The following is an 18,021-nucleotide window of genomic DNA, read 5'->3' on the forward strand; positions in this document are numbered from 1 at the left end:
TCCTCAAAACATCAGCTGTGGGGAGAAGCTGTCACAGCCAAGGACTGGAGAACCATGCCCGGTAACAGAACTCCAGTGGTGTGTCCACCTTGCAGGCATCCGGGCTCCCTGACTTTGCTGTGAAAGTAGCCCAGATTGTATGCTGTTAAACAAACAAGCTGACATAATTTCTAATTTCATTCTTCTATTGGCTTTTCCCTAAAGCCTCACCAGGACTCCAGAAGGAACCAAGGGAGTTGTCTTCGATCCTATACACCCCTAGTAAGGCATTCCCAGGTTTCTAGATATGGAAAGGTTTGCAAATAAATGAATACATATAACAGTACTTTTATATAGATAACTTTTGGCTGGACTGTTCACCTAGAGGTTAACTTTGGCTCAGGGGCTGTTGTTTAGACCTTAGTAGTTAACATAGCAACAACCAAAACATCCTGGTGTTCATGAGAACATTATTCTCACACTAAATCCAAGTTACTGACAAGAATATGAACTCCATCCCTGTAGGGAGATAGAACATAAGTAAATAAAGGTAGTACAGAAAGTAAACTTACCCCCTAAAGAGTTGCAGCTGGGTTAATTACAAAAGATTAAGAGCAGGCCTGATGATAACAGGCCACAGCTGTAGCCAATAAGAGTGTTATAAAAGAGTGGGTTAGTTGGCCGAGGGGAGCTGGAGTTGGTTGGCTGCTGTGAGGATAAGGAAGAGTCAGTGCCTGGAGGAGCTGCCTACAAGAAACATCAAGGAGGTTTGAAACTCTAGCAATATGGCACCCTTGCAATGTAATGACAATGGAACTCTTACACTATAATGACAATGCGTCCCAGCCAAAACCAGAACACTGATAAAGAAAGAATTGTCATGATATTTGGATTTTTGGTTCATTCAGATCTCAAAAAAAAGAGAATTTACTGATTGGAAGATGAGCTTATGTTGGTTTCGCTGGCATAGACTGTTCTGTCACTGATCATGTAAATCAACGTGCCTAGTAATACAGCTAAATGTTATACATATAAATATGTGTTGCAGTGTGTTTTTATTTTGCAGGTTATTGTTTGATTTGTTGTTTGGTAGTTTTTTGGGCCCTTTTTCCACCTGCTTTTACAGTGACACAGACTTGTCTTTGTTATTCAATTGAGCCAGGTGTCATTTATCTCTTTACTACTTAGCTACTTTTCTGCCAAGTTTCAAACCCCTTCCTCCCACATCCAGTTGTTAACCCCTCCTGCCCCAAGCAGTTTTTAACCCTTGTATCCCTTGCCCTTGTGTTCCACCCCCAGTGCTTTTGATTAGTTGAACATTGTGTCCTCCCTTGAGACCTGCCCCCCTTTATAAGCTGCTGTTTGTCCCCAGCTCATGCCTGGGACCCTGAGGCTCGGGGAGTGTAACATCAAATAAAGGAACCCAGTGCCACCCCAGGCCTGTGCTGCTGCTGCTGTGGCCTTTTTGTTCTGCGTTGTGCCTCCACTGGTAGCTGGGATTCTGCGGAGCCCCGAAAGAGGGGGACTGTCCTCACCCCACTGTCACCATCTAGCCGGGACGTGTGACAAATATGTATATTTACATACATGTAATAGAAGAAAGTACTGGATTTATTGTTGTTTTTCCTTTTGATGATACATTTTAAGAAGAAATTTACCAGATCTATTCCATAAAAGTCAGATCTATTACCATAAAACTAGTTTGCTTTTTCTGTTTATTTAGTACATTTACAGCTTCTTTATGGAAGCACAAAGAGCTTCTGTACTTGGTATTTATGTCTATGAAGCCACTGTATTGTTAATTCTGGATCCTTCTCTGTCTTCATTCAGGTGTGTGCCCTAGAGGCAAACTCTTACTTTTTATTTGTAGCATCTCTTATAGCCAGATATTTTTTTAACTGTACCTTGAACAAGGGTCTGTGAAAAAAAAAAATCTCATCTTTGTGTTTTTTCTTGTTATAGTACTAGGAATAACTAGTTATATGTGCTTTAAGGAATTGTCAGAAATATTTGAATTTAGGAGGTAGAAACCTGAATAACATCTTTTGTGCCATAGATTATAATAACTATTTGGTTACCTTTTGTAGTCCCTGGTGTGGTATTTTTCTGATCTACACACACTCATTCTATACTGTTACATGAGATTAGGAAGAAATAAACATGCTGGTTCTTCTGTCAGGATTACATAAGAAAAACACAGAATTACTATTTTCAAATCAGCAGAAACTTAACCTCTGCTTGATGAAGTAGAGAACTGTTGATGCAGCTGCTGAACCTGGTTGGTCAGTATGATGTGCCTTCCTCTGTATATGCAACCTAGGAACAAAATGGAGCTCTGCTGGTACGGAGGCTTGGGGTATGCATGAGACAAGATTTCAATCTCATCTTTGCTGTTGAATGTAGGTACATTGAGACTCAAGAGTGAAGTATCTAACTTGCAGTATCAGATAGCTGTGGGATCGTGTGAAGTGGGATAAATTCTTACTGTGTGCCACGAGCCAAGAGGTGTACACAGGAAATTTTGAATATATGAAGAACTGTTTCTTGGTAGAAATGTGGAGGAATACATGTAATAGGGAATATGGACTGTGCTCTGGAGCATGCTGGCCTTGATTTACTTCTCTTTACATTCCAGATGAAACAGAAAGGCTCTCTGTAGTGCTGGGTTAAGGATGTTTGCATTGACCTGCTGGAAACATGAGCATGTGAGAATGTAGTTCAAGGGCTCAAGTGTTGGTGCAGGTGGTATCAGGAAAAACAATTACATGATGACAGTCCCTAAGCAGGGGTAGAATGGAGCTGGTGAAGGAGGGGAAACTGTACAGAGGAATAATGTCTATTTCCATAAGGGGCTAACTAGCAAAAAAACTCATGAGTATGCACCATACCAAAAAAGTGTAAGGGGCCATCTACCTGGTGGGTTAGGATAGGTGTACAAGACTGTAAAGCTGGCATGCCTCTAGGTATTACCTTTCCTCTCATCCCAGATCCTTAATTTTGCTTGCTTTACCACTTGAACTGCAGAGCATCTTGCTAGGAATCACAGGAACAGAGAGGACTGGACCCCTGTGCTCCATGTTGATACCCTTCCTGCAGCTTTGAATGGGAATAATGATTTAGTTATTGAACTTGTCCTTGAACTTTGGGCATGTTTATACAGAAAGGCACCTTTCATGATTACCACTGTTTACTCAAGCAGCAACACCAACACAGGACTCCTCCAGCAGAGACTGCAACAAGCAACAGCAAACTTGGATAGCGGCCACAGGTCCCATAGGCAGTTATGTCAGGGTATTAATCTCCTTGTGTTCAAATAAATCTGCATAGATAAGGTGTATCTAAATGTCTTTAGGGTGAATCAAGTCGTATTTCAAATTCTGCCACACAAAATAGTACACTCTTCAGTTTTCTTTGCCAGCTGCTTTTCTTTTCCACAGTTATCTCCTGGTCCTGAAGTTGTATTTTGCAGCTGTATAAGTAACTCAAATGCGCATTGTCCCATGGTAGTACTTCCTTATTTTTCATTGTACAAATAGCACAGGTGAAGGTAGGGGTGGGACGGCTACAAGGACAGAATCACATCGCTCAGTGACATAATTGTAAATTGATTTACTAAGCAGAGTAAGTAAAGTGAGTCAATTCCAGTGCACATTGGAATGTGTGGTCTGGACTGTTGGCCTGGACGCAGGGCCTGGAAGTTGCAACACACGCTCTGCTCATTCAAGGTGCCTGATGATTGTGCACATCCCCTTCCAGCGGGTTTGCAAACCGTGCCTTCCACAGTGCCAGCATCAACTGCCAGGGGCCTTCCTAACCACACAGTCCCAAACCAGTCTCTGGGAATCTCTGGTTTCTGGATGCCACTGCCTTGGGCGTGCAACGTTAGGAACAGTCACAGTAAACAGCTGATTCATCACCTCTTAGATTTTCCTATTCATATGGATTAATCTCGCCAAAGCTGGCCTGTCTTAAGGTCGCATTTATCTGAGCCACGTTTTTGGGTGTGCTTTACGCTCTGACAACTGAACGAAGTTGAAGAATCGTGCAGATCATTTTTAACATGTCTCCCTTACGCCCTGCCAAGCACAGGCTTTGGCTCTTCCGTAATTCCCAGAACGTCAATTCAGATTAAACAGGATGAGAGAAAGTAGGTTGCAGCACCATCTCCTCGGTGTGACTCGGGCCGGGAGGTTACCATCTCCAGGGTCAGCCGTATAATTTAATCAGATCGGGCCCGATGTCGGCGTTCAGCGGGGAGAACGGGGAAGCGGTGTGCGTCCCTGCCGTTCTCCCCGCTCCGGGAGCGCCCCGCGCCAGCCGCACAGGCCGCGGCGCCTCCTCGCCGCCGGCCGCGGCCGCCCGGGCCCGGGGCGGGGCCGGGGGAGGGCGGTCCCGGCAGCGCCGCTCCCGCCTCCGCTCGGCCTGGGCCCGGCGCGGGGCCGCTGGCGGGCGGGGGAGCGCCATGGCGCTGGGCTCGGCTTGGAAGCAGATGTCGTGGCTGTACTACCAGTACCTGCTGGTCACCGCGCTCTACATGCTGGAGCCCTGGGAGCGCACCGTCTTCAGTATCCTTCTGCCGGCCGGGCCTGGCGGGGCGGGTGTGAGTGCGGGGCCGGGGCTGCCCCGCTCCCTGTCGCGCTGTGTCCGGCGGCGGCTCCGGGGCTGCCCCGAGGCCGCCGGGCGGGTGTGGCGGCTCCGCCGGCCCTGCGCGGAGCTCGGGGAGCGCCAGGGCCGGGGTCGTGCTGGGGGCGGCGGAGAGTCGGGCCGGGAGGGGAGCGGGGCTGGGCCGGGCCGGGGGCAGCCGGCCTGAGGCGCCGAGCGCGGCCAGAGCCCGCGGCAGCCTCCGCCTGGGACCGGGACTTGACCTCTCCTTGCTAGCGGGGACTCAGCTCCTCACCGTAACAAACTAACATCCTGCCCGGGCTGGGAGTAAACCTCGCTGGGAATAAACCAGCGTGTTTCACGTGCTGTGTCCGGGCGTCGGGCAGCCTAGTCAGTTTCTTTCTCCGGCATAAATTTATATCTTTGGACTTACAGTAGTTGTGGCTTTTCCACTGAAATCCCGACCTTTCTGTTAAGGATAAGTGTCTTTAATGATTTCTTTTGTGTTTTGCCTAGAGGAAAATAAATGTGCACGCTGCAAAACCTTGCAAACCTAGGCTTTCACGCTGCTTTGTCACATGGCTTTTATGACATGGCTGTTTAATCCTCGAGCTGATAAGTTTGCTTGGCTGTTTTAGAGTGGAAGAACTTGACAGATGCTTATGTAAAGGCGTCTCTATAAAGACTGTTTATAGGTTTGCTCCTTTACCTGGCCCTTTCGTACAGGCAGTGCATTTTCTTAAGTATTGCTGTGGCATCACAAGTATTTTTCTCTGGTTTTGTTGATCTTGACTTAAAATGATGTCTCAATATGAGTGACCGTGAGCCATCTCCAGTTAATGCTGAGCGGTAGAGAGAGAAATTAATTAAAGCATTAACATAGAGAAGGGTATAAGCAGTAGCAAGAAGCTGCTTTTGCTGAGGTTCTGCTTAGTTTTTTAAAGAAACTCACATTTCTTATGTAAAAGTGGTTGCCCAAGTTACAGCAGTGTGATCAGTCTTTTTTTTTCCTGTCTCTAGTCAGTAGAAATGGCGATTACTGGAAAAGAGAAGTAGTATGTTTTATAGACTTACTGTGCACAATTGTGCAGGTAGGGGCTCTTCTGTTGTATTCTGTGTTAACGTACCTTCTTCCTTTTATGCCATGCCTGTATCACTGAGAAAATCTAATTTTTGTTTTTCTTCCAATTATATTAGTCTTGAGTACTTTTTTTTCCTTTTTACCTTGTGCGAAATGTTTAAGTAAATGAAAGCTTGTGCACGTTTACTTTCATAAAGTGTTCATATTGTAATTTCCACATAAGGTACAAATGTAAAGAGTGGCACAAGCATCACTTCTGATGTCAGATCAGCAAAGATGTTTTTTGTCCCCAAGCTGGATGCTTTGGCTGTAGGTGGGTCATGTCTGCTGGTGCTGTATGGATGCAGCGCGGGCGCAGTGGCCTTGGGAACTGATGGTGCGTGGCTGTGCTACGGTATCAGAAGCGAGCACTGATATGGAAATGTGGATTTATGACCTGACCTTCATTTTAGTATCTCACTGTATAATCCTCTGGGACTATAAATACACCAAGCAGCTCCAGTAGGTGCACCTCATAGCTGTGCTGTGCCGCGGGCGAGTCGGGCGTGGTGCGCTTGTTACACCTGTGCTGTGCAGACTTGGTCTCGTAGAGCACAGAGCACGCACAGCTCCTCGGGTTTCACCTGTGGAAACTGAGTGCTGCTGTCTGGCCTTATCATGCTTGTTAATCGCCAGTGTGTTTTACAGTGTTTGGGGCTAAGTTTACTGAATCTCTGCAGGTAGTTGGATGGAATCAACAGCTTCTTTTATTAATTTTGTGTTGCCTTGTCAAGGCTGACCTAGAACAGAGGCTAGACAGAGTCAAAGAATAAAGTAGATATTTATTAAAAGGCCTCAATGGATACACCTTGGGCAGTACAAGTGCCCAGCCAGGGCTACACCCAAGATGAACCCAAAATGGCCACAATAGGGACAACCATTCAAAAGGGAGGTCTCTCACTTTTATAAGTTTTGCTCCATTAGCATATTGGAGTTAATTGTCCAGTTATAGCTTTAGTTTATGAAGTCCCATCCTTCTTATTTTTCTCTCTTCAGTCCACATTGTTTATGCTCTTGGGCCTGAAATTTGGATCAGTCGTCCTTGGTCCCAAGCTAGAAAAGGAATTGTTTTGTCTAGCTACTCTGTGAAGAGAGCTTACCATCCCTTGATATGAAGCTCAGAACTACACACAAAAGCAGTGCAGAATCTAAAAAATATAAAACCTAAAACCTAAGGCATTTTTCCCCCCCTTCTTTTTTTGGGGGGGGGGTCTTTCCTGTCTCTTGTGATGCCAAAATTTGTTTAGATAAAGCTTCAAAAGCGCTAGAGGTTCTCTGAAGTTCAACTGTACATGTACTTTATAAGCTATTGTCTCAGTTCTCTATATACGTTTTACAAAAGCTCCCTGTTATGAGTTCAGCTAATAAAGTGGTTATCTGCAGATTTTTTAGCAGATAGCTTCACATGAAGTTTATTTTGCAGCACAACCTCCTAAAGCCCTAATGAGTGTGTTTATTTAAGTACACACCTTGCCTCAAAACTATGCTGGTGCTCTGAGGCATTGTGAATGAAGTAGTTAGAAAGCATCTTATGCTGTCTGCTTAAAAAGGCAGTCATCCACAAATAAGAATGGTGTTGCTCTTATTTAGTAAAGCTGCTCATATTATTGCAGTTTTTTTTTCTTTTTTATTTTTATGGTGGTTGATTTTTTTCTGTTTGGCTGAATGAGACTGGCTTCTGCAAGACTTGCTCAACATCTGAGAAGATGAATGTGAAAACGTGTGTTTTCTCAGTGCCCATTTTCTGTTCTCCATCACACTTCACATGCTCTCGTCTGTCCTCCCGTGTCACTGACAAGGCAGTGGGGAACTTGCAAGGCATCCTTTGCAGTTCAGCTGATTGCTTCTCCTGGCATTCGGGTTTTCAGTATTCAGTAGGTTCTTCTGTGGCTTGTAATTGCTGAATACAATTGATTGTGTCTGTTTCAGAAACATAATGTTATAAGATAGTAATGACTAAAGTTTTAATGCTGTAGTTTGTGATGTCTTCTGTGGTTTCTGTTTCAAAAGCTTTTTTCCTCAACTGTAGTTCAGATTCCATGCTAGTTTCCATTGTTGGAATGGCACTGTACACAGGCTATGTGTTCATGCCTCAGCACATCATGGCAATATTGCACTACTTTGAAATTGTGCAGTGATGAAGAACATGTTTTCAAGAAGTAACCGGGCTTTGAAATCTGGTCTACAAAGAAGAATGAACCTCTCAGTTTTACCAAGATTTCTACTGATGTCCGAAAGACACAATTATGACTCTGAAGACTAGGAAATGAGATGTGTAGAGCAGGGACGTGAGATGTCCCCTGTGTTGTGTTCATTCCCTTTAATTTTACAAGATATGCCCTTGTATAGTAGTTTTGTCTACTTTAACATTGTGATTGTACTTTGATATCAGTATTTTCTTAACTTTGTGACAGTTTCAATATTGCACTGTGAAAGCTTTTCTTAATTGTACTTTTGAGTAAATCTTAATTGCCTTCTATTTTTAATCAGAAAGTCATCTTATTAAATGGGGCTTAAAGCTTTTGCTATTGTATGGTATGTATTTGCCTGGATATTTCTATTAATGCGTTTTGTAAGAAAATACATCTAGATTCATATTAGAGACATGGATATATTCGTCTAATCCTATTTACAAAAGCTAGTTTGTATGACTGAACTCAGGTGTACTGTTTGCTGTCCAAACTTTGTTCAACAGTATATTTGTGCATATCACCTAAATTTGGAATTAGCAGTTATTTCAAGTTTCTGTATTCTACCTGTGGGAGGAGGGAGGGGAGATGAGGCATTGAAGCAGAGTGAAGACTGCATTCATTATGTTTTTTAGTAGTGCTGTGGTTCTGGACTCTGTTTGGGTGGGGGGGAAATGGACTTTTCTTTACTGGCATTGGCCCACATATGGCTTTGGGATAGCACTTTAAACCAACCTTTTTTCTAGCTACCAATTCACTTTTACAGGATGCTTTATTATGTTCCAGGGGCTTTGGTTTCTGCTGGTTTTCACTCAACAGTGTAACTACGTCTAGGTTTTCAAGGGGTTTTCTATTGCTGCTAGTGTTCCAAACATGTTTTCGCTACAAACGACCAAAACGTAGGGATTTTCAAGGGACTTGAGTTACAACTACAGCAATAAGTAGCTGAATACTTGGCTGAAGTCCTGTCTTTTTTTTAATAGGGATTTTTTTCAGTTTTGTATTCTGAAATGTAAGAGGGTAACAACTTAACTTTGCTAAGTGGACAATTTTTTTGTTGTTGTTGTTTAAAAAATAAAAGTTAAAAGCAGAGCTTTGATGCAAAACTTTCTTGGAGAAGTTAATCTGTTTCCGAGTGCTGCTTGCTTTTCTCAGAACTTCCCAAAAGTGACACTTGACCAAAGAACTGTGATTTTAATGGCCCAATAGTCAGTACTGTTACATCTTTTATGCAACATCTGTTGACATCAGAAATTGTAGATTTTCAGTATCTATAGGGATATTGTCTTTCAGATCATTTCATTTTCTCAAACGCGTACTCGTGAGAAGAGAGTGTTTTTCCCTGTATTTAAAAACTTCATATGTATTTGATTAAAAACACTGCTGTTGTTTTGGGAACTAAAACCAGTGAGCCTTAAACTTCTTAGGTGAACCTGGGATTTCCTGAAGTTGGTAGGAGTCTCCCTCTAATTCAGTGCTTTCACTTCTTAATAACTGGCCAACAAAACACGGATGGGTTTCTGGGATTGTGTTTTTTGTTATTTTTTGTGGTGTTTTATTGTGGTTTTATTTAAATGTATCCAGAGTTGTATGTGCGCATTATAAGTGTATACATGGAGATATTGATAAGTTAATGTACTCGTTTTGAAGTAACATAGCATAAATCCAGTCTCTCTGTTAATTAAATCAATACTTGATTGTGATGTTTCCTTGCAAACTACTATCATGGTTGATAACCTCTTTTCCAGCAGTAGATAACGTTATTTGTATGAGGGTGAGAAAATCCCTTCTGTGTGGTGGCATTAGGAATGTTAAGCATGATTTTTTAATTGTAAAATGTTTTTTAAAAAGCCTTTGGTATAATGATTTTTATTAGCTGCTTTTTGTTGAGAAAAAAAAGAGTAACCATAATTTTCCACTTACTTGCCTTATGTTGGCTTGATAGATTCCATACTTAAATTCAATTTGCTAATTTGAGTACAGTCTTTTTCAGTATTTCTTTTAGTATAAATCAAGAATCTATTAGTCTTGGACAGTTCTTTTTAGATTCTGAATACTTTATTAAAGATGGAGTAATTTCATTAATAAAATATGATGTGTTTGCTGAAGTTTAAATTTCTAGAAGAAAGTTTTTGCAGTGTGTCCTTTTGTTTAGGTTGAGCTAGTGAAGAAACAGTTCAACTGGTGATAATTACAAAGCAGAGATTTCTTTTTTAAAGTAGGAGTATTGGTAGGGATTTAATTAATCATTACGTTTGAATAATAATAAATAAATCCGAAGACTACCAAGTTGTTTTCCCACTGCAGTCTGCCTTATTGTCATGTCAGCTATCATATCCTCTATGATAGAACCATAATTTTTTTTTTTTTTTTGTGCAAGCTGGAGGTCAAAGGCAGTTTAAATATCATTTGGAGGCAGCTGGTCAATCATGCTTTTGTTCTAACATGTTGATAAAAATTGAGGCATTAGTAATTTAGGTAAAATTGGAAAAAAAAACAATTGTGAGAAATGAGGAAAAAGTTACCTGAGAGACATGCAATTGGCTGTCTGTTAATCTTTTAATAGTAATAGCTCTTGGGGTTTAGATTGCATCATTAGAAATAAGCATTTAAAAATACATTAGGTGTGTCATATGGCAGAACTGATAATTCCAGTTTGTGAGGCAGCAGATGAGCCGGGTGATTTGCTGTGCTGGAGGCCCTGGGGCTCCCAGAGCCAGCTCTGCAGAGGCTCCTTGGCTGCCTCCAGGGCTGGCTACTCTACAATTATTTATTAAAAACCTTTGCAGAAGGAGCTGCTCTAACCAAAACAGGCATTGTATTGCAGAATGTCAGGCTGGAGTTGGAAACAGATCCAGGACCTGTGTAGTGTATGTATGGCTTGAATCAGTCACATCTTTTTATATATATGCACAAACTCTGTTTTATCAGTATGTGTGTGTGTATATATATATGTAAATACTGTTTATTTCTTGTCAAAAATTATTATGTAGCAATTAGTTTGGAGACAGTGAGAGGCAGTGGAGTTTCTTTTCTGGTTTCTTCCCTATGAAGGAAAACACCAGAGAATCCTAAAGTGAGACTTTCTTTAAAAATTTTGTAAGAAATATATTTTGTATATCCATAAATATTAAAAAGAAGTAGGCGTGAAAGGAGCATAGCACTGCAAAGGGGAATCTTGGGTGATAGATGGACATTGTGTACCTGCAGACTGATGTGATTGCCTTGTACCATTCAGGTGAAGAAATGAAGTGTGCATTATAAATGCTGAAGAAGGGGTACTTGCTGTTGAGTAACAGCAAATAAAGGTTATATTGAGGTGAAGAGTCACAACTTGAAGAGAATTGGGTACCTTAGACTGTGCACAAAGGTGTGGACAGAGGACATTCTGCTTTGGTAAAATACCAGAGCTGTGGACTCTGGAATTGTCAGCCTAATAAAGCTTTTCTGTGCCAGAAATTCCTTGCACCTTCTCGTTTGCTTGTGTCTTCTACAACTGCTATTGTAGGAAGACAGTTTTTCCCCACTTGCTGACTGACATGTTGTCTTGTTACCAGTGTGGTGCTTTTGTCTTTCTTTTTTTTTTTTCTTTCAGACAAAAGGAAGCTGAAGCCTGTATGCATTGTTTTTCTGTTTGATCTGCTAGGTCAGCCTTCAACAGTAGTCATCACTGAACACAATAGCTCCTGTCTTTTCTGCCTTTTGTTTGTGAAATGATGACTTAAGAAGAAAATCTGGCATCATAGCCCAGAGCTGGATCTGCCCTCTCCTTGTAATGGAAAGAGGTGAATATCTAGGTCTGATCTAGATTCCAGTGTAGGATTTGGGCAGAAATCCCTCTGCTTTTCATAACCTTCAGTGCATCACCACATCAATCCATCTTAACTAGCACTGCATGATGGAACGCAAGTTATGAAGAACCCTTTCTGAGAGTTTAGCTGCATAAGAGTTGAACAGGTCTTGATTTAAACCTTAGTGATCCAATTTCTAAAGTAAAAGATCTTATCACATCATTGGAACTGATCAAAGTGTTGATCACCTATTGTATGATGTATCTGGTGTTTATTTATGCCTGTATCTGCAGGTGGAATTGTCTCAGCATATCTTGCATTTTGCATTCTCTGCAATTTGAGATGGATAACATCTCTTGGGCCCAGATTTTACAATGACAAGAAGATGCACTATATAACCCCTATATAAAGATGCACTATATAACCCCTATATAAAAGAACTTCTTTGGGGAAAAATTTGCCATGGCAATGATATTATTTGTCTTTTCTGTGAAATTTGTTTTTGTCTACTGAGGCAGAAAAATCATGTAGCTATGATCACACTGGAATTTAAACCAAACGTCTTCTGGCCAAGTTTTATGTTCCTTTCTTGCCTCTGTAGTGATTGGCTGTTGTCCTCTCTTCCAAGAAAATATTCAAGATGTTCTTCCTGTGCATACTTCAAAAAGGAAGAAACAAATGCCTCAGAACACATATCTCTGTCTTGCTATTAAATACACAGAGATAAGGTTGTGAAATTCTGGAAAATGTCTTTGAATAATATTCTTGCTGGAATAATAGGACTATCTTGTTAGCTCATCTGAGGAGTGATCCACAGGTATGCATGCACTCTGAAGTGGAATACCTAGTTGAGACTACTGGCTAGTGCTAGACTGCTCACAGCTTATTATTTTGCTCATGTTATGTTAGCAGCTCAAAGTAAGCATTTTTGAGAGAAAGCCTCCTGTGCCACATCCCAGGATCCAAGAAGTTTATATACTTAGGTAATACTTCCTGAATTTTAATCAGAATTAGCAAATAGTTCCCAAACTCAGGATAGAATTAGTAGATGATTTTTTGTTAGTCTTGTTTTCAAAAAAATCTTCAAAACCCTTTCTGTGTTGTAGAGTATTTCAGTAGGTTGGACAAAAAAGTAGTGTCAGCTCAGTGTGACTGAGGATAAAATGTACAGTCTGTTTGTCTTAGACCACAAAGAGGGACTGTTGAACTCTTGATTTTCTAATCAAATGGAAAGGTTGACTTCACTGGAAGGGGATCAAAGGACTATCTGTACCCAGAGAGTAAGTGACAACTTCTGTGGACTGTGAGGCTTTCTGGGTCAGGACACTGCAGGGTCTGCCTGCACAATGTGATGGTGCCTAATGCTGAGATCAGAAGTGCCCTGCAGAAGGACTTATGCCACTTCTCTACATTTCCTTGAAAAGAGAGTTATATTAAGCTATGCTTACATTGAAAAAAGTTCAAGTGTTTGTGAGGAATCATGAAGAACTGGAAGTAAAGCATGGCAGCTGCGGTCTCTGCTTTGTGCTGTGTGGTGAGGCAGACAGCCTGTAGGTATCTGCATGACATGTTGGGTTTCCATGTTGCCTCTGACAATGCCACATGCGCATGTGAGCACAAATGTTCTGTCTTGTGCCTTTTGAAAAATCTTAAGGCTTGTTCAAAAGGGTGGCAAGTGTGGTTCAAGTCTTTTCCTCCTTTGCCTGGTGACTGCAATCTGGGGAGTAGGTGCAATTACACTGATTGGTAATCTCTAATTTGACAGATGATGACTCATTCCTTTTGAAACCAATATATATACATCCCATGATATATCAATGATATGGATATCTCTACTTGCTGCAAGAAGCAGTCTTGCTGGAAAATCCGCTTTTGTCTGATATTTCAGCAGCATTGGAACTCCATAAAACTACTGATAAACCATTTGCATTGTGCATTAAAGTGGTTTCAACCACTGTATGCTTTCTTAAATAGTTTCAGGCCTAGACAAGACAGCAGACATGCCAAGGAAACAGGGCTGAGAGAAACAGGAATCCACCCATGTCCATTTTATTTCACCTACTGAGTTACCAGGTGTGTTTTGACTGTTGGAGACTGGAGTTACCAAGGGTAAAGCACTGAATTACATTAACAAAAGAAAACAAGACCTGGAAAGTATCACTTGTGATACTGTGGTGAGGGTCTGCTGAAGCAGTGGAAATAAGTAAGGACAGGCTATAAATGTGTAAAAATATTGCTTAGGCAACCAGATGGCTTTATAAGATTAAATGACTTGTTACATCAGCAAGGACAGTGGTGGATATTCTCACACACTGCCTTTAGAATGGCTTCTGACACACTCTCCCACAGTGTTTGCATGGGGACCAGAGGAACCATGAGTAACATGAAAGGACTGGTGGCTTGAACTGGATGGATCACTGTACTCACTGCAGTTACTCAATGTTAATTTGTAAAGTGGCTGTAAGCAGAGTACCCTGTAAGGTGATACTGGGGCTGATGTTCAGTATTTTCATAGCTGACCCAAATAATTAGTCAGTTCCTCTATGGGGAAGATAGAGCCTGGGTTCAGAATTTGGCTGACAGAAACTTCAAGCTCTTTGACAAGGAGAAGTGCAAAGTTCTCAGCTTTGCTGAGAGAGATCCTTGGAATCAGTGGTGTGTGAACACGAGCCAGCAGTGAATTCACAATACAATTATGGCAGCTTGCATGCTAGACTATGGTAGGAGAATGTAGCCACCAAATTGAGGAAAATTTTTTGTCCTCATCATGTGCTAAGGCAGCTGCTGCAATACTGTGTCTGATTTTGGGCTCTTTGATTTCAGAAGTATGGTAAGAAACTATCCTGAAGAGACTATAAAGAAAACGAGGAGTTAGGAACATGTTTCCTAGAGCAGTTGTGAAACCTTTCTCCTTGAAAGTATTCAAGGCTTCCTCTGGACAAAGCCACCTGATTAGAACTGGTGTTGCCATTAGTCCTGCTTTCAGAGGGAGGCTGGACTAGGTGATCTCAGGAATCACTTTTAAAACAGCTTTTCTGTTGTTCTTTAAAGACAAGGAAGAAGTCTGGTGAAGGAGTGTGAGAAAAGTATTTACGTGGCTCATAACAGCAACTGAAGGAGTAGGCATTAGGAGAATGATACAGAATCCAGTGTTAGAAACTCATAGGATGACAGAGTGAAAGGATAGGGAACGTGCTGAGGTGACACTGGTGACACGATTCCAATGTGATCTTTACAGCAACACGGTATTTCTCTCAATGCTATTTTTAGTCAATGAAACATTATAAGACTGAAATCAACAGAACAAGCCCAACTATTTTCTGAGCTTGAAATGAGGAAAAAAAATCAAGACAGGCATCTGCTGCAGTATTTTGCAAGCATGTTTCCTATGAAACTGAACAGCTTGCAAGCTGAGCAGTTATTTACCTTCTCATGAGCTCTGTTTCCAGAACAGGTGTCTCATGGACTTGCCCTGTAGTTTGTTGTTATTTTTGCCTTGGAATATATGTTCTGAGTTGTCTTCTGGTCTTCAACATTGATTCATTCTTACTCATGTTTGAGGACTTTTATATTTGAGACTTAACATGTCATAGTCTTGAATGACTCTGCTGCTGAGAAATCAAAATATTTCCTCTCATTTTCTGTAAAGTATTGTTTCTGGAAGAGAACAAAAAGAAGAATCTAATTCCCACTCATTCAGTTTGAGGCTGTTCCATGTGGACTTGAAAATAGCTTATTTTTGGGAGTTTGTTCTTCTCATGAAAGGTCGAAAACTGTAAACCAGGGAAAACAAGCTTGTTTTTGCAGTAAATATTTATGGACTATTTTTTTTCTTTCATTTTGGTTATTATAGAATTGCTGTTAATGTTCTTTTGTGAATTCCCAAATGATATGTGGTTAAGAATTGTGTAAAAAGAATGCTCTGTTATCTCCCAGCCCTGGATCTTCCTTAGCAAGAAAAAAAAGCATCTTGTAAAGAACTCTTTTGTTGTAGGAGTCAGAACACTTTAAAAATGCCACCTAGATGCCTTCTGTCGAAGAGGAGCCCTTTATTTTTTGGCTTTTTGCAGTAGTTGAAAAGAGAGAGAGCTTTTCTTCTTGCTAGAGCTGATTTTTAGCTTCTTTGGACTATAAGGTCTCTGAGATCTTGGCAAACAAGGGAATCCCTGTAACCTGAATTCCTCTTGTCTTTATGTCCAGTCTAATGGGTATGGGATGTGATTACCCTTTCTAGCTGAAGTTAATGTCAGCTTTAACTTAGGTGGCTAAAATGCAGTAATATGGTCACTCACCTGGGGGAAACCCAGCTTCCAGTCATTGGCTTTCACATCCAAATAAATTTAGAAGAGTGTCAGGGAGACTGTAGCATCCTTCTTAGCATGTGTCCAGGCTAGGTATCCCCCGACCACACTGTGTGTTTGGCCTCAAGTACATTAGCTTCCAGTTTTTCTTTACAGCTTGATTGAAAATTTTACTCTGGGAATGAGACAGATTTTCCATTGACAACTCAATTGATATACCTCAGGGCACCTTCACCTGATCCCTGCAATGCCCCTGGCAACAGCTCTTAATTCAGTGACTTGTTTTGAATGACAGCACTCAAGGAATTAGAGCTCACCTCTACAGTGTGGTGTGAAGCTTGTGAAAATAGTCCCTGCTCTTCATTTAATTAGCCTGTTTGTCATACCATCTTGATGTTCTGGTATAACAAGCCAGGATGTCAAGTAGATTAAAACCATCAAACAACTGCTGCGCTTCTAAATGAGCTGTAAGTCTAAGGTTTCTAGTCAAAACAACCTTCTCCCAAAGCCTTCAGCAAATGACATCCCTGCAGGAATTATTCTTTAACAAGGATGCTGTCAAGTGAGCCGTGGAGTTTACACTGGTGAAAAGGAACTGGCACCTGTCTGTCTGCAAGTGGCTGATTCCCCAGCTGCTCCCAGCTGTGGGCTTTTGCAGAGCTCTGTTCCAATTAGAGATTCATTCTGGGGACTGCCAGCTCAGCAACATGCAGTGCATGGTTTTGAAGAGAAAGGAGACTATTTTCATGATCAGCGGGATCTTCTGTAGTTTTGGAAGCTAAAAAGCTGGAGATCTCTATCCTTAGGGCACATCAACTGGTGACTTCTGATGCAAGGTCCTTGGCTTAACAGTTCAGCTCTGCACAGGGCTGAGAACTTCAGATAGCCTGAGCTGACTACAGTACAGCAAATGGTTCAGTCTATGGCAGCACAGAGCAGTTCCATGAATTTTTTTTTACCTTATTTCTTATAGTTAGGTAGACTGAACTTCAGTGAAGAATAAAATTAAAATATGCTTTCTGGTGAGAGTCCATTTGCTGTACTTCATAAAGAGTATATCTCTGGCAAACTGCCTAAAAAGCTGCTCTCCATTTAGATTGCACTTCAGGCTGTGCTTAGGGAGTTGTGTGGAAAAGGCTTCTTGCCTTCCCTGGGATGGTGTTCAAGTAGGGCTTACTCCCATAAGCTTTATGATACTGTTTGAGACCTCTCAAAGTCAGATGAAACTCCATTTTATCCTTACTTAATGTCTCCCCCTTTCTTATTGCACTGCCACCTCCATGCTGCACCACAGGTGATGCTGTTACCCCATGCACACCCTGCAGCACAGCCCAGATATGAGGGGTGGGACTGGGGCATGCCCTGCAAAGCTGGGGACAAAGATTCCTACTGCTCATCTTCTGCACATTGATTTCCACTATTTTTAACACTGAGCTTGGCAGCAGCTGAAGAAGCGAAGGTAATCAGGGATAACTGAGAAGAAAAAATATCAGATTTTTAATTCCTGCAGACCTGTAGTGGTACTAAACACAATCTGTTTTGACATAACGAAGGGGCAAAAATTGGGTAATCCAAATTAAGTCCATACCTTTTTCCCTGCTTCTGGTTGGGTAATAGGATGATTCAACCCTGAGTTGAAGTGTGGGCCATTTTATTTATACAGAATTGAAAAACTGGTGATAATCTGAAAGATGGGATTACCTGGTATTGAATATTTCTGTCTTCCTGAATGGAAGCTCATAACTATGACAGTACCATTGGAAATTGTTTTGAAATTTTGGCCATTAGATACTGTTTTCATTATGAGCCACTATACTTGTATACCACTGATAGTTGCAATGATTATCTGTGTCTGAGGTCAACATTTCCTGTTCACAAACTGCTTCTGAGGGGAGATGGCGCCTTCTAGAAGGCATTACTGACTCCTTTTTCCTAGAAGCCCCTTCTGGAGGCCAGACCAATGGGCAGCTGAGGAAATTGTTTAACTGGGTGTGCTGAGTTAGAGCCAACCCTGTGCCGGCCAGTTTCTGCTGAAGGAT

At 41.6% G+C, this 18,021-nt stretch overlaps 1 protein-coding gene across 1 annotated transcript; it reads left to right on the forward strand.

Moving 5' to 3' along the window:
• Positions 1–4,391: 4,391 nt before the first annotated feature.
• SPTSSA (serine palmitoyltransferase small subunit A) lies at positions 4,392–11,349 on the forward strand. The gene is made up of 2 exons (XM_063160382.1): positions 4,392–4,544; positions 7,736–11,349. The coding sequence occupies exons 1-2, from the start codon at positions 4,442–4,444 to the stop codon at positions 7,837–7,839; spliced, it is 207 nt and encodes a 68-aa protein (XP_063016452.1). The 5' UTR covers positions 4,392–4,441; the 3' UTR covers positions 7,840–11,349.
• Positions 11,350–18,021: the final 6,672 nt, after the last annotated feature.

The sequence above is a fragment of the Melospiza melodia genome, chromosome 6, assembly GCF_035770615.1.
Source record: "Melospiza melodia melodia isolate bMelMel2 chromosome 6, bMelMel2.pri, whole genome shotgun sequence".
In the NCBI taxonomy this organism is placed as follows: Eukaryota; Metazoa; Chordata; class Aves; order Passeriformes; family Passerellidae; genus Melospiza; species Melospiza melodia.